General features: G+C 31.9%; 1 protein-coding gene and 1 pseudogene across 3 annotated transcripts in view; one reads left to right on the top strand and one right to left on the bottom strand.

The window, feature by feature from the left end:
* RERGL (RERG like) overlaps positions 1-21,066 on the bottom strand; it is a 32,031-nt gene extending 10,965 nt beyond the window's left edge. Inside the window, exons 1-2 of one of the 3 annotated variants that reach the window (XM_039882577.1) lie at positions 20,926-21,066; positions 898-1,080 (exon numbers count right to left, since the gene is read on the bottom strand). In XM_039882577.1, the coding sequence (XP_039738511.1) occupies positions 898-934 (37 nt within the window). In that variant the 5' untranslated portion in view covers positions 935-1,080; positions 20,926-21,066. Of the gene's footprint in view, positions 1-324; positions 656-897; positions 1,915-20,925 lie in introns of those variants that run through there. The other 2 variants (XM_039882578.1, XM_039882576.1) reach the window with 2 other exon arrangements.
* LOC120618620 (uncharacterized) lies at positions 3,612-3,730 on the top strand (annotated as a pseudogene).
* Positions 21,067-24,767: the final 3,701 nt, after the last annotated feature.

The following is a 24,767-nucleotide window of genomic DNA, read 5'->3' as shown; positions in this document are numbered from 1 at the left end:
ATCGTTTTAAGGCCATTGTTTGGCCACTTGTGGGTGTGGGGACAGATGTGTTGGAGTGAGATGTAGGTGGGTTAGTGATGGTGAGATCTCCTGTTATTCCTATGAGTTTTAAACATCAATAGAAAAAGATACAAATTAATACTTCAAACAGTTATCTTCCTCGAGCTGTCTATAAATTCTACAAATACAATTAATTGCATTACTTGTTAATAAAATGAAAACTACTAATGAAAAATAATATATATAGTTAAATCAAGTTTTATATGTATACATGTATTTCTCACTCTTTTTGCACTCTTCACCATAGAAATCACCACCACTCACCAGATTTGCCTGTTCCTTCGCCACCCAAGACAGCAAGCTTCACATCATTCATCTTGCTTTTTTGCTTCTTCTTGGTCAGTTCTATGTTCTAGAGTGACACTGACTTGAGCCAAGCATGTGTTTTCTTTTTTTTTTAATCATTTTTAAAAAGTAAGGCTGCTCTTACTTCTCTAAGGCTAACTCCGCCCCATATTCCTATCATCCAATAATAACTTTAAAAATGTTTTTCCTAGAGTAGTTTTGAACATATGCCATTAGGAAAAAAAAAAAAAAACATTGGAGCTACTATTTAAACATAAAAGCTTATTTAGACAATAGTTAAGAATTTAACCAAAGCTTAGCTCTCAATCATCTATCTAGTGTACCCAGAATCTACCTTCTCCTAGAACTTAGAAAAACTATCACGCTTCATTAAGAAAATTTTTAGAGGATGAGTAAACATTCCTGTAAATTTAGATCAGGTTTTTTTTTTTATAAGTACATGAGCCTGTATCTTGTTTTTCTCCTGTGAAAGATGAGGGAATATGTTAATTCAGTCATGAAAAGAAACGAGAAAAGGAAGAGGGTAGCTACCTGAATGTATTAGTTTAGGGTTGACAGCAATGCACATGAGTATCCAGTTTGTTTTGTTGAGTCATATGAGGCTCTCAAGCAAAAATATGGGCACTGCAGAGTTTCATCTTTCCAATGTCTTTCTTAATATGAAAACTCTCTTTTTTTCTTTTAATTTTATTCCTATAGACAACAGTACAATTTCTGGAAAAAAAAATAAAGCAATCAGCTTCATGTTACTTAAAGAACCAAAATTAGAAAACTGTTATGTTTCCTTATGGTTAGTTCTTTATAATTATAATTAGGGAAAAGAAATTTTAAAAAGAAATAAAATTTGGAGCGGGTATTCTGACATAATTCACTTCTGCTATGAAATAAAGAGGTAAGTTTAATATGCAGTATAATGACTCTTTCATACTTCTTCTTGTCATTTTTCCCTACTACTCTAAGTCCTCACATTACTGTCTTTCCTTTTCTCCCCTCATTTGTATATGTATAAATTTGAGAGTTGAGAAAGAGTATAACAAGAATTCAACTTTTGTGTAAATTTTGAGGCACAGTTGAGAAAGTTTTATTTCTAGGCTGAGCTGATCACAGGAATAACATGCTTTTTAAAAATGCATTTATTTAACAAGCATTGATTAATTGTCACTCTTTATTAAAGCCATGTTGGGGTTATGAAGTCAACAATTTAAGAGTGAATCTTCTTCCCTGATAGAATTTACAGTCTAAGAGAAAAATGGAAACAGTTAGAATTATAATAAATATGGTCATTGCTAAAATAGGACTCTAAGAGCTGAGAAAAACAGAGCAGTGGAGAGAAAGCTCTTTAAAAAGTAAGTTAAGCTTGAGACATGTGCAGGACCCATAGAAAGAGAAATGAAAAGTGATTGATTAGGGAGATGTTTTTATTCCAAAAAAAGGAATATACTCTGTAAAGAAAAAAAGGCAGAGTACGACAATTTGTAGAATCAACAAGATAACAGCTAAAACAACTTAGATTATTTCTTTTATTACAGATTATTTTTTAAATTTTTGAATAAGTTCTGTCCTCTCTTTAATACATGCAACTAAATCAAAAGTAACAAAGTGATTTTTTAATGAAGTTTACCAGCTGATTTATTACACTATGGAATTGATTTTTTTTTTCCTTTATTTGGAGAAATTCTATTATCTTTTTAGGAAACTTCTGATTGATGTTTCTAGGAAGTATAGTGCATATACTGATAGGAAGGAAAGACTTAACTTCATAACATGCGTGATATTGAAAACAATATATGAATGGTTGTGAACAAGATACTTGCATTCTTTTACCATATCCTCTCCTCCCTACTTCCATTTTGATTCCATAAGTAAATCTAATAAGAAAGCAGCCCAGTGTTGGAATAGAATGAAGTTATAAACCTAAACAGAAAGAATATAACTATGCGCCTACTTTTCTAAGAAACAGAAGTGTCAATATTATTTTTCTGCCTCAGGTAAAGGGTACTAAATATTAATATTCTGATAAACACATTATTATACTACCTAGAATTTTCTCACATCTCCCTAAAGAGACATCTATTCACAACTAAAACAAAATCATTATTACTTCATTCATTTATTAAATGAACAAAAATTATTTGAGTGACTACTATGGTATTGGCACTATTCTCAGTGCTAGAAACATAACAGTGAACAGACAAAGTACTCATAGATTCTGGATATTAAAAAATTAGCAACTGATTACATATTAGGTTTTCATGAATAAGATTTTCATCTGCTTAGTTCTGTTTCTCTGAGGTCAGGTTAACCAGCCCTTTTCAGCTAATCTCATTTCCGTATAGTTTGTGTTAGAGTATATGCATAATTTCTCTACCAAAAGTTTCAGATTCAGAGATGTGGGGTGATTCAAACTAATCTGCAAGGAGAAAGAATATCTTTGTTTCACAATACTGTCCTAGAACTTCGAAAAGATAAATACTAAATACTTCCCAACCCAGTTTCTTAAATCTATCATAATCTAAACCAAATATAAATGGTGTACATAGACACACAGAAAACAAAGAAATGCATGTTTTTTTTTCTTTATTTGGTGAAATTCTATTCTTATCTTTTTTCTGTCCTTTATAAATATAGATCCTCAGGTCCTAAGTATATTAGCATATAAAATCCAGAAATATATTTTTAAAAACAAGCATCATAAGCTAGTAGACCTTATTATAAGACTGTCAAATTGGCTGAACGATAGGAAATTTGGTAGAATATTTCCATGTATTACCAAGTCAAAGGAGAAAAACTATATGAATAACATGATTCCAAAAGCATTTTAGGAAATTTAACAGCTACACAAACTTCGTAATCTAAAAATAGGGTTTTTTTTTTTATTTTGATTAAGGTTATATTTTTTAAAAATCCAAATATCAAAAAATAGCAAATGCCAATAGAATTATTACTCTTAATTTTCCCCTAAATAAAGGATGCTATCTGTTACTTTTTAACACAGAATTGGTAGTTCTATTCAACACAACGAGGGGGAGAAATAGCACATAAAAGAAAGAGAGAACAAGATGGTTACTATCTACAAATAATGCTTTCCCTTAGCTATATTATATACATTAGCATACATAAGACCATTTGGTAAGGTGGACAGATAATAGGTAATATAAAAAAAGCAATAATTCCAAATGATAAAAATAGCAGATATTACACATTTAACGTGGTATATAACAGGAAATTTTAAAAAATGTTTTCCAGTCTACGGCCATGCTACCCTGAACAAGCCTAATCCCGTATGATCTCGGAATCTCAGCAGGGTCAGGCCTGGTTAGTACTTGGATGGAAGACCACGTAGGAAGACCAGGTGCTGTAGGCATACAAAATAAAAAATAAATAAAATAAATAAAGGATTGTAAACTGACAAGGTCCTTGCAATCTGTGAGGTCAACCAACGGTTGCCTCGCCTAAAAAAAAAATGTTTCCAGCTATACATTTAATCCTCTGGGAAACTTCATGAGATAGGTACCATTATTAACTTCTAATATAATGGAAATTCAGTCCTTTTCAAAAAAGAAAAAAGAAAGAAAGAAAAAAAAGAAAACTGAAACGAATACATAATATTTATGTTATTAATTCTTTAATTCTTTACTGGAGATTATAAAATAAGATTTGAATATATGGACAAACATGAACAAAAAGACCCAGTGTTGTAATTATTACCAAATTAATCTAACAATAAAAATGTAATGATAATTAAATCCTGACGAAGATATTTTAATTTAATGTGGATATCCTGTACTGAAAAAGAAAATATAAAAGAATAATTGAGAAATTTCTAGGTAAAATAATGAGAAAATACTTATGAACCAAATAAACTAAAAAATGACTAAATACTATTTTATTAGAACTGGATTAATATGCTCACTAATTGAATAGATTTTTGAGTACAGGAATTGAGTATATAAAAATTTATTTTATCGTAAATATAAAGTTTTTAATATGTGCTATTTTTAAGTTGTGTTGATACTATTAGAAAAAGTTATAGAATAATGAGTTATGTCTGTATTTCATATCATGCAGAAAAACAAATTATGAATATTAAAAATCTTAGCACAAAAATTAAACTAGAAAAGGGTGAAGTTGGTTAAAAGGGTAGAAAAGAATCTTGGGAAGAGAAAGTCTTCCTAATCAAGAGGCAAATCCAAAGACATAAATATGTATATAACAATCCAATGACTTTTTATAATTGAATTTTAAGTGTTGGTTATGTTACTCTTGTGGGATCATTTAGAAGATGTATGCATTTGTAGATTTATTGATATTAAAATAAATATCTATATACAAATAGATTCATTCACAATCAAAATCGAGGTATTTGTTTCACTTCTAATTATCATCCAAATGATTAAATAAATCATTACTTCTGTGTTGCTTTATGGATTATTTACTTGATTCTACCTTGAATAAATATAAACAAACACTTATGCATATATCTATTATATATATATACAATTTTAAGAGTGTTTTTCATTTACTGCTATTGTACTCAAATACTGTATTCATTAATTTCAACTAGAGAAAAAGATAAGTTTTGATTCCTTCTGCAGTAGAATTGGTAACTATATAATTCCCATCATAATTAACTTCACCTTATAACTAATGTTGTTCTATGCTACAATGTAATATGTAATATATGATTTATGCTAATGTAATATGTAATATATGATTTTTGTAAGTTGCGATTGAACAAGGTCAAGATGTTTACATCTTTCCTAAGCAATTAAAAACCCAGTAGACATCATTAATAGAATTGACCTATGACAATTATGCCTTTATAATTCTAAACCACTTTTAGAGCAAGCTTTGAAAGATTATCTTTCATTTGGGTATCATATTATAAAGAAATGTTTTATTCAATATGTAATGTTAGTAATTAACTAAATTACATGGGACTATTATTATTATTTTTTTGCAAAAGAAAAATGACTACTTCACCAATTTTCAAAGGTTTTCAAAGCATGTGTGAGACTAAATAATTGAATGGTTTTGCTAATTTTTCTCAACACGTATATGTATAATTGCAATTATCTTTTCAAGATAATGATTCAGTATTTTTTTTGCTCTTAAATTATTCCTGAGGTGTTTATTGTTTCATAAGGTTTTAGTTTCCTGCTATGATTATAATAGTTGAAATATGATAGCTAATAGTAATTACAACTCAGATATTCACTCTTTTTGTACTTTTTAACAATTTATGTCAGTCTATGCATAGACACTAGTCATTTTCTTTGAAGCTACTTTAGTTTTTCTCAAAGGTTAGTAAGTAGGCTAAATTTTAGTTAGCCCTTTCTTAATCACTTGAGTTTGGTCAGTAGAACAAAAGTGACTATGGTCTTCAAAAACAGTGTTTCTTCTGTAATTCAGCTGCTGTAACAGGAAGTTTGAGTGGGCAACACATGATTTACTTGAGTAAGTGCATGTTGTGCAGAATTAATGAGTTTAAAAGACTGAGCAATGCAGATGTGAGAAGGATATGTTACTCATATTGTCTCAACTCCTTTCATTACCCATTAGAAATAAATATTCTAAAATTACATTTTCAGAATTAAAGCTGAACTCTGCAGTTACATGGAATTGAATGAGAATTGAATGAATAAAAAATATGATTCCTTGGAAAACCTCTTATAAATAGTCCTCGAAATATGTGATGGTTCAAACAGAAGTATATTTCTTGCTCACATAAAATACTATACTACGTAAGTGTTCCTGATCAGTGGAACAGCTCTCCTCCAACTTCAATGCCTGACTTCCAGATGCCATGCACCCGGGCTGCGGAAGGAAAAGGACATGACAAATAATGTGTTGGAGGTTTGGGTGGGCTAGTCTGGAAGAGGTGCCCTTCACTTCTGTTCTTGTAAGCCTGAATCATAAACTGAAACATCAACTTTAGCTTCAATGATGTTATTCTAGCAAGTTATGATACATGTTTATATTTATATCATATCTTTTTTTTTTCTTACCTTACCTTCTTGGCTATTTTTTCAAATGTTGCACCCATTAGAGTGTTGTTTCTTTATATTAATAAGCATAAAGCTATGGTTTTTTTTTTTTAAAGTATCCCTCTATTTCTTTCTCATTTGGAGTAAATTTAAGTGAGTTTTTTTCAATTTTTTTATATCAGGTATTTTATTCTATGGCTTTTACTACTCTAAGATTCTGCAGCAGTGCTCTAATATTTCTGCTAATTCTGTATTACAAAGAAAGCTACATCATGCATTAGTTTGTTATTGCTACAAATTGCCACAAATTTAATGACTTAAAATAACATATATTTATTATCTCACATTTTCTATAGGGAGGAAGTCCAGGAGGCACAGGTCAACTGGATTTTCTGATTCAAGATCTTGCCAGGCTGCAACCCAGGTATCAGCCAGAATTGTGATTTTCTCTGAAGCTCTTCTGGTAAAAGAGCCATTTCTTTTCTCCTTGTGGCTGTAAATCTCTGTTTTCTCTTTTTCTTTTTTCTTTTTTTTTTTGCTGGTTTTCAGCCAGCTGCCTCTCTCAGTTCTTAGAGGCTGCTTGCACTTCCTTGCCACATGGCCTTGTCCATGTGCCCTTGAACAATATGGCAGCTTACTTCTACAAAGCCAGCAATTGAGAGCTGTCTCTCTAGTGAATGCTAGTAAAACATAGATAGATGATAGATAGATAGATAGATAGATAGATAGATAGATAGATAGATAGATAGATAGATCGATCTTGTGTGTGTGCAAATATATATACCATATATTTATAATTCTCTATATGTAGTATATATTTATCTTGTAACATAATTACAGGAGTCATATTCCATCACCTTTGCTATATTCTATTGGTTAGAAACAAGTCACAGGTCTTGCCTGCACTCAAGGGGATAACCTTAGGTGATGTCCTAACTTTTCATTTGATACTGCTTCTGAATGAAGTATATCTAATTTTGTTTTATTCACAGATGCAAGTATTAATGGTGGTGATAAGATGAAATTTCACATTAAGGAATAAGAATGTGGGACATGACTATTATTTGATATGGTATTCTGAGTCAAGATGCTCCTTATAATCCAATTGGCCAGTTATGTCTTGGAATTTTTCATCCTAAGAAAAAAATGAATCAATAAACCAGCATTTGAAAAGCAAACTATTTTTATTTGTGATATTACATTAGTTAGGGTCAGGAAGCAAGTCACACTCCCTGTGAGGTGCTCTGGACAGTGAGATAAACATGTGCTATTTTTCTTGTTCTTTTCCATTGTGTAAATCATCTATTTTGAAAACAAAAACAAATAAAAAAATAGATTTTACTTAATTTCCAAAGTTTACTAAATACACATTAAGTGCCTACTATGTGCCTACTATGTGCCAAAAAACCATGCTAAGGAAAGTGAACAAAATCATTTATCCTTTCTCCTTGAAGGTTTTCTTCTAGTGAGGAAGAGTTTATATTTATATAACAAGTATAAATTGAGGTAAGCGCAGAATATTAAGGAAAAACCTAGCTAAATTCTAATGGGAAGGTATAGTAGTAGGCTGAATAATGGCCCCCGAAGATATCAGGTCCTGATTAATTACTGGAATAATTAATTATTAATTATTACTGATTAATAATATGGAAAAAGGGCATTTGTAGATGTGATTAAGTTAAGGATTGAGATGGGGAGGTTATCCTAGATTCTGGGGGTGGGCCCTAAATACAATCACAATGTCCTTATAAGAACACAGAAAAAGAGAAGAAAACAATTGATCATGAAGGTAGAAATTATAGTGATGTGGCCATAAGCCAAGGAATGCTGGCAGTCACCAGAAGCTGGAAGAAGCAAGAAACATAGTCTTCCCTAATGCCTTTAAAGAAACAGGGTTCTACTGACACCTCAATTTCAACCCATGAAACTCATTTTGGACCTCTGACATTCAGAATTGTAAAAGAATGCATGTGTGCGGTGTATTATATCTCAATATTTGTGGTAATTTTTTACAGAAGTCACTTGAAACTAATAGAGAAAGTATTACAAACAGAGACAAATTTAAGCAGAGCCACAAAGGTAGGAAGTGGATGATAGATTCTGGGCACTGAAATATCACTGCATTACTTGTGAACAGAGAAGGGGAAATGATGGGAATCGGGACTTATTCATAAGATGAAATCATAGTGGCCTTACATGGCATGCTAAGAACATTATCCTACAGGACATAAGAAGTTACTGAAAATTTTTAAGAGAGTAATGTTTTATTAGAAAATGCTCTATTCTGGAAAGTGTAGTAGTCTCCCACTATCTGTGGCTTTGAGTTCCGTGGATTAAGTTACCCATAGTTAACCATGGTCTGAAAACATTAACTGGAAAATTCCAGAAATAAACAATTCATAAATTTTCAATTGTGCACCATTTTGCGTAGTGTGATGAAATCTCTCACTGACCCACTTCATTCTACCCAAGACGTGAATCATTCCTTTGTCTCGTGTATCCATGATGCATATGCCCCCTGCTGTTTAGTCACTTAGTAGCCATCTTGCTTATTAGTTCAACTGTCAGGGGATCACAGTGCTTGTGTTCAACTCTTTTTTGCTTAGCAATGGCCCCAAAGTGCAAGGGTAGTAGTGCTGGCAAATATGCCAAAGGAAAGCCTTTAAACCATATTATAGGTATATATGCATAGGGAAAAAAAAACATATTAAATATAGAGTTTGATATGATCTATGGTTTCAGACATCCACTGGTGTCTTGGAATGTATACCACACAGATAAGAGGAGACTACTATAATAATAAAACACAGTTTGGATGTAGAACAACAGCAATGGTAAAGGAAACTGAAGAAGTAGAAGCAGGGATACCTCTTAGAAAGCTCTCTTAAACTCCCAAAGGGTCTGAAGCAGAGTGGCAATGAGATCAAGGGAAAATTGTTTTGAGAAATATTTAGCCAATAAAAATCAGAAAATCGGCAAGATTTGGTGGTTGTTTGGGGAGCTGGTATGAGAGAGAGAGAGAATAAACCTTAGATGAGTACTGTACCAAGTTCTGACCTACACAATTAGGTTGATAGTGATATAGTTAACTGAGTTTTTGCTGTTCTTTAATTTCACTATGAGAAGCAGTTTGAAGGAGCAAATGTTTCTATTTTAAGATGTTAAGTTTCAGATACCACTGGGGCTGTTCATGGAATCTGTCCAGTATTGAATTGGCTTTGTAAGTCTAACGCTAGTGAGAAAAGAGGCAGAGCTAATGGAATATAGAGTTCATCTTATCAATAAACTTTCAGTGCAGAGTTAAGTTTATGCTAGGTATTGCAAAGTGATATGTGAAAGATTTTCTGAAAAATATTCCACTTTGATCTCTGGAGAAGAGAGAAGCTGCTTACATAAAGTTTTCCACGTTTGGTTTGGTTTCTTAAGTTGAAGTGCCTTAGATATTTTGAAAATTCTATGAAGCATATTAAATAATATATTTCTGTTTATTTGAACAACCCCATAAATGGCATTATAGATCATACTTTTTCCAGTTTGTATGCATGCATACTGTCTGTGGCTCAGAGGGGATTTTAAGTATGCAGCACAGAGAAATATTGTCAATAAATAGAAGCTATAATTTAAGCTACAGTTTCTTTGATACATAACCCCAATGTTCTTTCTATTCCACCATGATGTCTCTTGGCTTTAAGATATCTCTTCTCTAAGCTAACTAATTCTTTTTCTTAGCATTTGTTGAAGCTGAATATTTTTATCAGTTTGCAGTGCTTTATAACTAAACTGAAAATGTAACAGAAATCAATTTTTAAAAAATTATAGTCCTATAATATATAGCATAGAATTTAACATATAGTAGGTATTCTAATTGTCATTTATTGATTGTTGGCTGGCAATTTTGAGTTCATACAATCAAACTAAAGTTAATCATGAGTTTTTATTTTAATAGGTGATGAGATATATAAACTACTTATTATTATAACTTTATTACAGAGATATCTTTTGTCTCTGATAAACTTGTTATTTATTTATCTAAGCAAAGGTTTGTTCTCTGCCATTCTAATAATTAAATTTTTCCCAAAGGAACTCCAGCTGAGAACAGAAACCTTCCCATGAGAATCTGAAGCAGAATTTCCTTTTGCAAATCTGTGTAATCTCTTGGTCCTTATTCTTGGACTTGTTTTCCTTATTCAGTGATGACAGTATTTAGTTATATTCTTCCATACAGGTTGCAAAAGGAACTGTATTTCATTATAGGAATCTTTACAAATACATTGACAAAAGTATGTTTTATCAGGGAATAATTGTGACAATTCTCTTCCCAAGAATGAATGGTTTTCAACATTATCAATGCCTTGGTTGGTTTTCTGCCCTATATGGACAGATTTTTAAAAACTATTTCCACCATTAGCTTGGTTCCTAAGAGCCTGGGTTTGTTCCCAGTATTCCCTGTCCACCAGATTTAAAATTGTAATAGTGACCATTTGGGGAATTAATGTCAAGCAGTAGTTCTCCACTGGACTTTAGGCCTGGACAGGTCAGCTGCCCCTCAGGGACTCATCTCGGTGGCTAGGTTCCACATACCCACCTCCAGCCCAACCAAGCTCATTCTTCAGTCTGGGGTGTTTTATTCCTTAGTTATCTTTGTTACCAAGTGAGCTATAATACTTTAATCAAGTCTTGCTCAATCTGGACAGAATTAATATAGAGAAATAAAAGAGGTTCAAAGATGTTCAACCATAGATGGTAATAACTCTGTGAATGATCAGTGACAATGAAAATAAATAAGCAATTCTAAGTAATATTCTTGAAAAGTTGCAGAAATAGAATGGATTGAGGATGATGAAAATTTTCAGGTCTGCAATATTAAGATAATACCTTATTAACAGAGTGAGAAAACTGAGAAGGAAAGATAATTTGGATCTCAAGATAGATTATATTTGAGAATAAGCATTTTATTTCAATATCTATTAAACTAATTAAAAATACATTACTTAGAATCTCAATGATATTACCCAGTTTTAGAAAAGGAAAAACAAGAGTGTCTGGATGTGAATACGAACTAGTTTCTCTGGAGAAATGGACTGTGTTTCATTTATTTAAAGATCTATTTATTTTTTTAAAGTTTCAATATAATAGTTTTACTTATAGCATCCCTATAACCTTTAGTTATTGTCTCTTTATGTTCCTTCTCAGCAGGTTAGGTTTTGGTAAAATATTTTCTAAGGGCAGGCCTTGGTAAGAAGAGCAGAGTGCTATAACATATTTCAAAATGGTTCCTTTTCCCTTCCCCTTGCAGGAAGCACAGGGAGATTTTTCTCTATATTCACTGTAAGTATCTAGTAGAGCTCCTGGAAGTAAAATTCACAAAAGTTAGAGGTTTCTCTCATCTGGGGCTCCTTGCAGATTTTAGCTCTCAGACTTGCACTGGGCCTCCAGCAATTTGTCATTACAGCTCAGGTTTTCCTACCTCAGAACTGGTTCCCACAGAGGTTTCTTCTCCAGTAAATTGTGATTCTCTGTGTTCACCTGGCTGTCTCTCCCACTTTGGTGCAGTGCTTTGTCCTGTGACCTCACTTTTCTGAAAGATCTAAGAAGAGTTGTTGATTTTAAAGTGTGTTCAGCTTGTTTGGGAAGGAGTGGTGACCACTAAGCTCCTTGTATACTAAACCTTTATGTTTCATTTTTAGGAGAGAAAAAAAAAATGGTAACAGAGATGTGTACAACAAGCTAGTCGAAATGAGCAGGGAAATTTATTATTATTATTATTATTATTATTATTATTATTATTAATTTTACAGATGAGAACAGAATCAGAGGAATTGAACATTAGTCTTTGATTATACATCAAAAATTGGCAAATCTGTACTTCACATAAGCCATAGAATTAACATTACACTTTAGACTTTCTTAGAAAAGTGAAAGCACACTTATGAAATTTCCAGCATTTTTTAAGCTGGAAATTTCAGATAGCTGCATTTTTGTAAGTCGCTAATCAAGAACATAAATGCATTTAAGTCTTAGGCAGGAAAATGCATGAAATGGTATGAAATGGACGGAGATGATACAAAAGGGGGTTCTGCACATGGTGGTTAACTGAAGAGTGAATGCTCACTCCATATAACAGTGTTCAAAGAGCAAAAAACAAGCTAAAGTTCCTTCATGGACTTTTGACCCAAATTAATTTTTTAAAGCTCTCTGGTAAGTGATTAAATTATAGATTTTGGGGGTGAATTTTTCAATTTTAACATGATATAAGACATACTTTAATTATGATTTTTTGTTTGAATGCACCCAAACATAAGAAATCCAGATTTATGTCCTCAAACTACTCTGGTTCAAATCCAGAACTAAAATATCACACGGAAAAAAAACAGAAAAGAAAATGAATACATTACCAAAAATAAAGTTGAAAATAAATTATAAGACAAACTAAAAATAAAACATATGGGAACAAAATAAACACAGTTATACTGAAAAAAATCTGATTATAGAACTATAGTCCTTTTTAAATTTTTGTTAGGTTAAAAATACAATATGAACTTTTGCAAACCCTACATCATTTAAATCTCATAGTGATTATATCGATAATATAGTTCTTTTTTCTAATTCTCAAAATTACATGTTATTTTCATTAGCTTTTACGGTTGAAGTGACTTTTTTTAGATATATCCTCTAAATAATAATAAAAATAATAATAAAAATATTCACCATTACCTCTTGCATTTCAAATAGTAAATAATAAATAATAAAATGAATAATAAAAATATTCACCATTACCTCTTGCATTTCAAATCTTCCTTATAGAATAATTTTCTTCTCCTGAAATTACATCCCATGTAAGCTTCTTTAGACAATATATTGGAAGTAAACTTTATGCTTATTTTGCATGAAATTGTTTTTATTTCTCACTTGTTCTTGAGAGATGATTTTTTTTGGATATATACTGGTTGGACTATATTTAATTTTTGCCTCCTGAAATTATTATACCATTTTATTCTGCCTTCCATTGTTGCTACAGCTACCCAGAAGCCAACTGTGAGTTTTGTAGGTAATATCCATTTTCTCTCTGGCTTTTTCCCCTCTAGGATCTTTATTTTTGTATTTGCCATTCTTCAGTTTTTACAATAATGTATATATGTGTGGATTTTAACTTATTTTGTTTGGTATTTCTGTGTTTTTCTTCAATTATGTAAAGTCCTCAGCTAATATCTATTTAATTACAGCCTCTCAACATTGTATTTCATTCTTCTGGAATTCAACAGGAGATATGTTAACATTCTCTTTAGATATACTGTGGCATTTAACCTGTTTCATATCATTTCTCTCCACATCTTTTCAAAATATGCAGCATTCTGTGTAGTTCCTTCAGAACTTTATTACAGTTCATCAATTTTTTTTCAGCTGTTATTTAACCACTCAAATGAAATAAAGGCAATATTAAAATTGGATAACTTATGAGATGTTAATAAAGATACTACCTATAGGCTTTAGGAGAAACAACAAGGAATGATGCAATATCTTAGGGAAAACAGCTGGGAATAGTTACTATATCCAAGCCTAAGGCATAAAGGGAGGGAACAATTATAAGAAGCTGAAGAGGAAGCTGCTTGGACAGCATCACCTAACAAAATTTCTGATCTTTGTAGAGAGATATAGCCAACCCAAAATGACCCAGAAGGAAAGAATATTGGAAAACAATAATTCAGCCTGATTTTCCTGCCCCTTTCCAATTTTCTGCAGTGGGTCCTATTGGAGTAACCCATCCAGAAGCCAGAGATCAAGGAAGCAAGCCAATCTAGTTCATCCTAGTCAACATCTCAGGGCACAGAGCAAAGTAGGAGAAACTAGAGGGGCAAAGAGAAAACATCTGGCACAATGAGACATTGTTATGATCACTAAGGTGATCATAACAGATATAATATTTTTGATTAAAGCTCTCTATATGATTACCTTTGAAATTGATCCTTGAAAGGAACAAAAAAAAAGGAGGAGGAGGAGAAGCAAGTGTTGACTTTGTATTGTATGTCAGGGTAATGTTCTTCAGAAATATTTTTCTTTTTTTTTCTTCTTTATTAAATTTATTGAGGTGACATTGGTTAATAAAATTATATAGGTTCCAAGTGTACAATTCAATAATACATGCATTGTGTGTTAACCAACAAAAGTCAAGTCGCCCTCTGTCACTATGTATTTGACCTACTCTTATCTACCTCCCCCTCTCCTCATTTTCCCTCTGGCACCACTAAACTGTTGTCCGTGTCTATGAGTTTTTGTTTGTTTGTCTTATTCATATGCTGCTTTCAGTTTTATACCCCACATATGAACAAAATCATATGGTTCTCAACTTTTTCTGTCTGACTTATTTTGCTTGGCATGATATCTCAAGATCCATCCATGTTGTCACAAATGGCAATATTTCATCTTTTCTTATGGCTCAGTAATACTCTATTGTATATATGTACCACATCTTCTTTATCCAATCTATCAAAGAACACTTTGCTTATTTCCATCTCTTGGCTACTGTCAATAATGCTGCAATGAACATCAGAGTCCATATGGTAAATGTTTTCAAAATTTGGTAATAGATACCCAGAAGATGGATTGCTGGGTTATATGGTAATTCTATTCTTAATTTTTTGAGGAAACTCCATACTGTTTTCCATAGTGGCTGTACCAATTTACATTCCCACAAGCAGTGTATGAATGTTCCTATTTCCCTGCAACCTCTCCAACACTTGTTATTACTTGTCTTGTTGATAACAGCCTCTTTAACAGGTGTGAGGTAATATCTCATTGTGGTTTTGATTTGCATTTCCCTGATAGCTAGTGAAGTTTAGCATATTTTCATATGTCTAGTAGCCATTTGTATGTCTTCTTGGGAGAAGTGTCTGTTCAGGTCCTCTGCTTAATTGGATTGTTTGGTTTTTTCTTGTTGAGTTATATAATTATTTCTATGTTTTGGATATTAATCCCTTATTGGAGGCCTCCCATGCAAATATCTTCTCCCATTAGGTTAATTGCCTCTTTGTCTTGATGGTTTGTTTTGTTGTGCAAAAGCTTTTTAGCTTGATATAGTCTCCATTTATTTTTGTTTTTACTTTCTTTGCCTTTGAGGTCAAATTCATAAAATCCTCTCTAAAACCAGGGTCCGTGAATTTAGTAACTATTTTCTTCTATGCAATTTATTGTTTTAGGTCTTATATTAGGGTCTTTGATCTATTTTGAATTAATTTTGGTGTATGATGACAGATAGCAGTCTAGTTTCATTCTTTTGAATGTAGCTTTTCAATTTTCCCAGCACCATTTATTGAAAAGGCTTTCTTTTCTCTGTTATATATTTTTGCTCTTTTGTCGAAAATTAATTGCTCTTATGTATGTGGGTTTATTTCTGAGCTCTCAATTCTGTTCCATTGGTCTGCATGTCTGTTTTTCATGGAATATCTTTCCATTTCTTTGTGTCTTCTTCGATTTCCTTTAATAATGTTTTATAGTGTTCAGTGTGTAGGTCCTTCACAACCTTTGTTAAGTTTGCTCCTAGGTATTTTATTATCTTTGTTGCAATTGCAAAAGGAATTATTTTTATTTCTTTTTCTAAAATTTCATGGTTAGTTATAGGAATACAACAGATTTTTGTGCATTAATTTTGTATCCTGCTACTTTACTGTATTTGCTTATTGTTTCTAATATTATTTCAGTGGAATCTTTAGGGTTTTCTATATAAAGCATCATGTCATCTGCTAAAAGTGACAGTTTGACTTCTTCATTCCCTAATTGGATGCCTTTTATTTCTTTTTCTTGCCTGATTGCTCTAGATAAGACTTGCAATGCTATATTGAATAAGAATGGTAACAACAGGCATCCTTGTCTTGTTCTTGATCTTAAAGGAAAAGCTTTCAATTTTTCAGTATGAAATGTGATATTAGCTGAGGGTTTGGCATATATGGCCTTTATTATGTTTAGGTACTTTTCTTCTATACCTCTTTAAGTGTTTTAATCATAAATGAGTGCTGTATCTTGTCAAATGCTTTTTCTGCATATATTGATATGATATTCTTTTGTTTATTTGATGTATCATTGATTGATTTGTGTATGTTGAATGACAGATACCACAGAAATACAAAGAAACATACAAAAGTACTGTGGAAGACTATATGGACAAGTTCTTAGAAATATACAACCTTCCTAGGCTGAATCAAGAAGAACTGGAAAATCTAAGACCAAACAACAGTAAGGAAATTGAAACAATCATCATAAATCTTCCAAAAAGTATAAGTTCAGGACCAGATGGCTTCACTAGTGACTTTTACCAAACATTCAAAGATGATTTAATACCTGTCCTCTCAAACTTTTCCAAAAAATTGAAAAAGAGGCAATACTTCTTAATTCATTTTATGAGGCCAACATTACTCTGATACCGAAACTTGGTAAAAAATAATACAAAAAACATGTAACTACAGACCAATATCTCTAATGAATGCGGATACAAAAAGTCCTAAACAAAATACTAGCAAATAAAATACAATACATTAAAAAGATTATATCACAATCAAGTGTGGTTCATTCCAGAGGCACAAGGATGATGGTTCAACATATGTGAATTGATCAGTGTGATACACCACATAAATAAATATTTTTAGTCATTCAACGCAGAGATCCTAAGTGTTTTCATTTACCACTGAAATCAAGAGGTTCATTAAAGGGCTGGAATAAAGTAGATATTAGATTTATCCACTAAGGCTTTCAATTTTGGAGTGAACTTGTCACTTTTTTAATACTCACCTTTTTTTATCTTTATTTTTATTCATCGCTTAAGTTGGAATCATCATCATGGATATATTCATCAAAACATTGCTCTCAAAATCTCTGTGTGACTGAATTTAGAGCTAAGGAAAATCATTTCAATACTTATTCATGTAAGACAATCTAGAATAATGTCAGATAAAAACAGGATAATTAATTTTACTCTCTGACTTATATTCCAATTTGTGGCAATATATCAGTTTAGAAGTATAATCCTTAAATAGTCTCAGTGCAGCTCCATAAAGCCTAAAATCTGAACTCATGAAATTAATTGTTCTTTCCTTCTTCCTTTGATCATTTTAAGCTCAGCTCCAAATAAACAATTTAAATCTATCTGTGAAAGGATAATTATGTCAATTAGATTCAGTTGATTGTGCTCTTAAAAAATTAGAGCCCGGAAAATTAGTCTTTGTATGTTGCAATCCAAATCTTTGTAATTCACAACTATATTAAATTTTTTATGTAAAGTGACCTTCAGAATAATTCAGTTTTATTTAAAATATTCTTATAGATATTAAAAGAACATTATGATTTTAGCATTAGATGTGTATTCTCTATTGCTTTATAATTTTTAAAGTTTAATTTATATTGTTATCTTGAGCATTTTAACTTGCTTCTTGTAGGAATAGTTAACTAAAAGCCTACAGTTTTAATAGGAAGTTACCTCTTTAATTTCCCACCCCACTTGGGAGAGCCAAAGAGCATAAGCTAATTCCAGAATCCATTGTTCCAAAGACTCATCATAAATATATCTTATTCTTATTTACACCTTATCCTTTCTTTGTCTGTTAGGCCTCATTCTCTTTTCAACATCCTGCTTACTTTTTTAAAACACTTCTGTACTGGCCTTGTCTCTGGTATATATAATTTTTAAACTTCTTTCTCATAGTTTGCCTCTATTCAAAGTTTGTTCTTATTTGGGCCAAATCTTCAGTTAATTCACCTATCAGGTTTAGCCTTTGGAAAGTCTCTTAAGTTCTCTCAGTGTGGCTTTGTAATTACAGGCCACCATGTTTAGGACCTCTTTCAGTTTAAGTCTAACAGATTTAGATTTTTAACATTTTCAAGACCTGTATTTCAAAGATCACTAAGACTTGTAAGATAAATTTAAAATGTTAATGTCATTTCAAATCAGCAATATACATTTCCTAGAGAAAGTACTTGCTCTGTAGGTAGAAAGTGTCTCATTAGGAAGTTACCAAAAAATATGCTGATAAAGTTGACTTTTTTATCGTGACCTACGTTTGATAAAATGACACCCGAGATAAGAGGAGATCTAACAAAAATTCATAATGGCTAACAGATTGAACTCTGAATGCTCAGCATTCACAATTAGTACTATATAAATTTAGGAATTTTTCTTAATCTTTTTGTGCATCAGTTTTTTCATCTATAAAATAGATGAATAGAATAAGCAGTCAATAAGTGCCACTTCATTATAGTTTCACAGTTCCTTTATAAATTAGGAACTTTATGATTCTCCAGACCTATAATTTCCAAGGACAGTATAAGAGATGATTCCTATTCTTCTATTCTTTTAGCAAAGGAGAAAAACATGTTGTATCAAAAGACATAATTATAAACAAAAAATATTCACTCTGGATTCTGGATTCTAGGAGTGTTTCTGTAGACTATACTTATATATTAAAAATCCCAGGTGATAAAGAGTATATATGTAATTTTGCTAGCTTTGTTGGGATGAAGGCCCTATCAATTTTGTGCAATAGATTTATAATCTTGAGCCAAGATTATATCTGGAAAGATTATTTCTTTTTAGGGGTTCTAACACTTTAGAATATTTAAACTCCCAGAAAAGTTGTTAAAATGCAGCTCTCACAAGCAAACCTACTAAAGAAGAATTTCTGTAGTCTGCCTCAAGAAAATGCATTGTACCCTAGGTAATCTTGAAGCAGATGGTGGTTGGCTACTACATAATTGGAAAACACTTCTCAAGGTGCTTATACCTAAAGGCCCAAGTAAATGAGATACCCACAGAAGCCTAATGAGCTTGTTTGTCCAATTAATCCAGTGCAATCAGAGATTGTTGCACCATTCATACACATGCTTGCCAATTTCCAAAGTAATGCCTGCCCAAATATTTTTTATAGCTATTTCCTAGAAGCTAATTTGTCTGGTTGGTGGAGTGGAATATTCCTAGGTTGTATTTTACACAGTAAGCGTGAGAGAGATGGAAGTTTAATCCAAGAACTACAGAATGGTGGGCCATTTTGTATATTTAACAAGCAATGGCTTGATGAAAATAAACAATGGAAATGAAGAGAAGAGTTTGGATTTAAGATGTATAGATATAGAATAAATAAAAATTGGAAATAAGTTGAAAGAAATAAAAAAAGATAAGAGAAGATATCAATATTCTTCTTCAAGGATTTGGAGTTAGAGAAATAGGATTTATGGTATCACTTACTAAGATTAAAAGAAAAAGATGGTGGAATCTGGGAATAACTTGGAAGATGTGAAGAATCAAGGACTTCACTTTGAACCTCTTAAAATTTAGGATATTAGATATGAGTCAGCTTTTCAGAGGAGATGTCTGAAGATACAGATGTATTTTTTAGAATCATCAGCATAAAAATGTAGAATCGATATAAAAGGAAATATTTCTGCCAATCCATAGGGATTTGAACTGTCTGAGAAAAAATTACTGCCATTCATCTAGTTTAGGTATTATAGTTTCTTGCAAAATTTCATTGAAAAGAGGAGTTTTCTCTCTAAAATTCTTCCTCCATTGAAGTAGCAGCATAAACATAACCTCAGAGCACGTCAAAAATACAGACTTGTAGGCCCCACTCCTGACTTACTGAATCAGTATGTACCTTTTAACAAACCCCTAGATAGTTCATATGCACATTAAAGTAGAAGATAGTACTATTTAGTTTATTAAATAGTGTGGAAGAAGAAAAAGAAAGATAATACCAGTGCTATACATAGGAAATAAGCTGCTGACCTGGCCTCCAGTCAAACTGGAGTCAATCTCTAGTCAAACTTTAATATGCATTTGTGTGCTGCTGCTGTTGCTAGGAGGATTGTGCAAAAGGATTCATCAACTCATACAATAAGAAAGGTGCATAGTTTTCATTCAGGTCAAGAATAATATTTTTTTTTCATCTGAATATCCTCAGTACCTATCTAAGATTTACATATGAATGTCAGTATGTAATACTCGAGGGAAAAGTAGAGTAAGTGAAGGCAAGTGACAAAATTCAGAGCAATTTTTCATATAGAACCATAGAATGTATAACTAAGGGGATCTCAGAGATTGTTTAATTCAGCTTTTAGCTAATGGGTATTTTGAAGGAGGCTCTTTGCAGAATTTTCTCAATTAATTGTTTGATCTTATATATTTATGTCACTTTAATTCATTTTTTCTGTTACTATTTTGAAATTTCATGTTTCATGAAGTCAATATGTTCCATGACTGTTCTATCATTAGTTTTATTATTATTCTTAATATTATAATGTACTTTGTACCTTATAATTTTGTGTCATTTTAATTAAAAACTCTTAACTAAAAGCTACTCTTTAAGACTAAATGATTATTGAATATGTATGAATAATTAATACAAATACACAAAATGAATTACAGACTAATTAAATTAAGAGTATTTATAGATTTATAAAAGCATTTATTCATAAATAAGTTGTAATCTCCCCCCATAGGCAGAGGATGTACCCCCAAGCAAAAATTTGGTTTGGATGTTGAGACAGATAGCACACATCAAGTGCTGAAGATGCTGAAAGGTTTGTTACTCACATAATGAGGCTTCCTGGGAAAAGCAATGCAGGCTCCCAAACAGATCCAAAATGGCTTAGGAGAGCAGGGAAAGGAAACTTCTTGGCTTTTATTGTGATGTGACCGTAGGGCTTGGGTGAGGAGGGTTCTACTGCACATGGCTTATGGTATTCAAACTTCCTGCTGGCACAAAAAGAGGAAAAGCACTGGCTTTCTTATCAACCTCCCCAGATAGGAGGTAGAAGGGAAAGGGGGTATGGTCTGACGTGAAAGCTATTAGCAGTCAAACATTAAAAATGAAGTCAGTCTTACTACAATAAGAAATATGCATTTTTATCTTAAATTTTTAGGTGCATTGGTAAAACTTAAAGAAAGAATAATTTTTAGAAATCTTAAAAATATACATCATGTATTTTGCAACAATCAGATTAACTGCAATCAATAGCTACTAAGGGATTTCAAGACATTATTAATATAGAGGCAGATATAAAAATTTCTTTGTTAATTTAAATTGTTCACCATTCTTTTTTACATCATGCAATCCTTATCACACTTCAAGATTTTACTCACGGTTAGAAGGTTTATAATTTAAAATATTCTAAAGTCTATGCAAATATATGTTCTATATTAAACAGTTTATATCTGATTATTTTAAATTACTTTAGCCTTTATCTTTTTGAAAACTCTATCCTTTGAACTAAACTTTTTATTTACAAATTTGCCATTTGTACTAAAGTAAAATGGTTACAAATCCACAAAAAAAAAAAGGGTATCCTAAAACTCATGAGGCTTTATTATAATTAAAATGTATGTTATGTGACTTGACTTTCTAATATTGACTCTTATCTCTGACCTGAAGAAGCCCTTACTGTATTTGCAGAAGTTTATCTGAAAACCTCAACATTTTGACCACGAGAGAACGGGGGTTGAAAAGTTCTGAGCCCGCTCATGACTTTACCGTTTCTACTTTTAGAGCAAGACTGACCTTTCTCAGGCTCAGATATTGAAGGGAATGTTCACATGACTTTTGGGGACTTTAAAAAATTAGGAACTTTCACCCTTGAATTTGATATGATTGATGTCCATACATTTCTTATTTTGTAGCCATGGTGAATGGCTATGATGAAAATCAATGTTATTTTGACAATTTGATGATAAAAACTCGAAATAATTTCATTTTTTAAAAATAGCAAAAAAAAAATCTATTATGAGAGTATGAGATTGGTTAATCAAATTCTGGCTAACTAGAAATGATCATTTCTATTATATATTGATTTTATGTATGTGGGTCCTCTCTTCCTACTAATGTTGAGACTTAAAAATGTATGTGAAAGAACAGTGATTTATGTATGTAAATTGACATATGTTGAAAGAACATTGTGAAGCTGGAATATGCACGTCTTTAAAAAAAAAACAAAATCAAGAATATTTCTGCTGCTGAAATTTTAGTACTCATCAGGCCCAGCTCAAAATTTACTTTGTCCTTCATATTTATCCTGGTCCATCCAGGTATATTTAATCTTTCTTCTACTTAAAGATTTCAACAACAGCAACAACAAAACAATCAAGGTTATAGATATGAAGATCAGATTGGTGGTTGCCAGAGGCATGGGGTAGAGACTGGGCAAAATGGATTAAATGTGTCAAGAGTACAGACTTCCACACAATGCAATATATAGATGATGCATTATCAAACTTTACGCTTGAAACCTATACAATTTTATGAAACAATATCACCGTAATTAATTTAATTTATAAAAAGTACAAACTTCCAATTATAAAATAAGTGGGAATAAAATGCATAGCATGGCAACATTAGTTAATAATACTGTATTGCATTTTTGAAAATCACTAAGACAGTAGATCTTAAAAGTCCTCATCACAAGAAAAAAAATTTTGTAATTATGTATGAGGACAAATGTTAACTAGACTTACCATGGTAATTATTTCTCATTGCATACAAATATCAAATCATTATGTTGCACACCTGAAAATAATATAATGTTATATGTCAATTATACTTCAACAAAAGAGTTTAGTGTTTATCCTTCAATTACAGCATTTAGTCACATTCTGCCTTGATTAGTGCTTTGAATTATTTAACTCTACTGATGCTTATACTTCAAAATTTCAGTCTTGAATTAATATGATTCAAAGAAATATATATTAAAATGAAATTACAATATTTACAAGATGAAAAGATAGCTGAGAAAGTGATCTTTGGGAGAAGTATATGCTAAATCTCTGGGACTGAACACAATGTTTGAGAATATTTGTGTCCCATAATATGCTGACAAGAAAACATCCATAAACAGGAGACTCAATAATTAAGTGAAATGACACATCCTATGAGATTCTGTCATGTGCCATCCTATGTGTTTACAAAGGGTTCATAGCAGCAAAGAATAAGGCATGTATGACCTCTAAATATAAAATATCCCTCACCATGGATAATCCTCCTACTACCACTGTTAAGGATCCGATTGACAATAACAAAAACAAACTCTAAGTTTCCGATGTGGCATAGTTTCCTGGAAGTATCAGCCATAGAGGCAGACTGTACCCACTATCTTCTTGCATCATAGAAGGAATAGCAATTTATTCTCAGAGGAATAGATTCATGTACAGATTTGCTTTTCCTGTCTGAAAACATTTCTGTCAGCACCACCATTCATTCTGACATTCCACACAGCATCAGGGAATTCATTTCATGGCAAAGGAATGGTGAAATAACCTACTGGAGGTTCAATTATAACATCACCTGGGATACACAAAGACACATTTGAGAAGCTGTCCTATAAGATGTGGTATATTCTTCTAAGCAGAGGTCATCTACTCTAGAGTCATCTACTCCAGTAACAAAGGAACAAAAAAGAAAATGACTCCTCTCACGAATGTCAAATAAACTACTTTCCCATATATATAACCTTGATAAGATGGTTGGGAGGTTTTAGCTCTTTAGAAAGAAATGTTTCTAGTAGGGCACAGTCATGGTCCTATTAAATTGGAAGCTGAAACAGCCCCCAGCCATATGCAGATTTGAGCAGGCAAAGTAAGAAATCATTGTATTGGTTGATATGAGCAATCCTAAATCCTCAAGGGAAACTAAGCCACTGATAAAGATAAGGAGAATATATTTGAAAACCAGAAGGTACCACTGACCTATTGCTTAGTATTCCTTTTATAAGCCTGTTAGTACATGGGAACTTTTAAAATGCCCACTTGATAGAAACACAACCACTAAGAAGTCAATCTATGTAAATGTGCACAGTTTGGTCACCTCATCTAGCTGAGCTATTGCTAGGTATCCTCAATCACAAGCACTAACTCTAATTACTTTGTTTTTACTCATTATAAACTTGACTGGCCCCCAAAATGATAATACATTGTCAATCCTTTTAATTCAGTTGTTTTCATGTGTTTTAGTGGCAGTGAAATATTTTGCTACCAGAAGATTAGATAGTATAGTACAATGGACTTATATAGTACATTTTTCTAATTACTTATATAGCCACCCAATTATTTGAGTTTTTTACCTTTGTTCAATCCTTTTGAAATTTCATACATAGTTTGAAGTATTTATATAAGTTCCTGCCTTAATAATTAATTAATAGTCCTACCAACTGTTATTGAATGATTTTAAATTCATTTTAGTTATATATAATGACTTCTCAAATAGTCTGAAATATAACTTTATTATTTACCAATTTATTTTGTGTGATGCAAAACAACTGCATATTATTTTAACAGCTGGTGACGATTTCTTTTAGTATCAAAATCTCTTCAAGGAGGAACATTTTGATCATTGCTTAGAGGTAGAAAATAATTCCTTGAAAGCATGGAGCAGGATGTATATGCTCTGA

The sequence above is a fragment of the Pteropus medius genome, unplaced genomic scaffold (genome assembly GCF_902729225.1).
Source record: "Pteropus medius unplaced genomic scaffold, Ma_sr-lr_union100, whole genome shotgun sequence".
In the NCBI taxonomy this organism is placed as follows: Eukaryota; Metazoa; Chordata; class Mammalia; order Chiroptera; family Pteropodidae; genus Pteropus; species Pteropus medius.
Note: the sequence above shows the minus strand (reverse complement) of the source record. Positions and strands in the feature narration are given on the sequence as shown.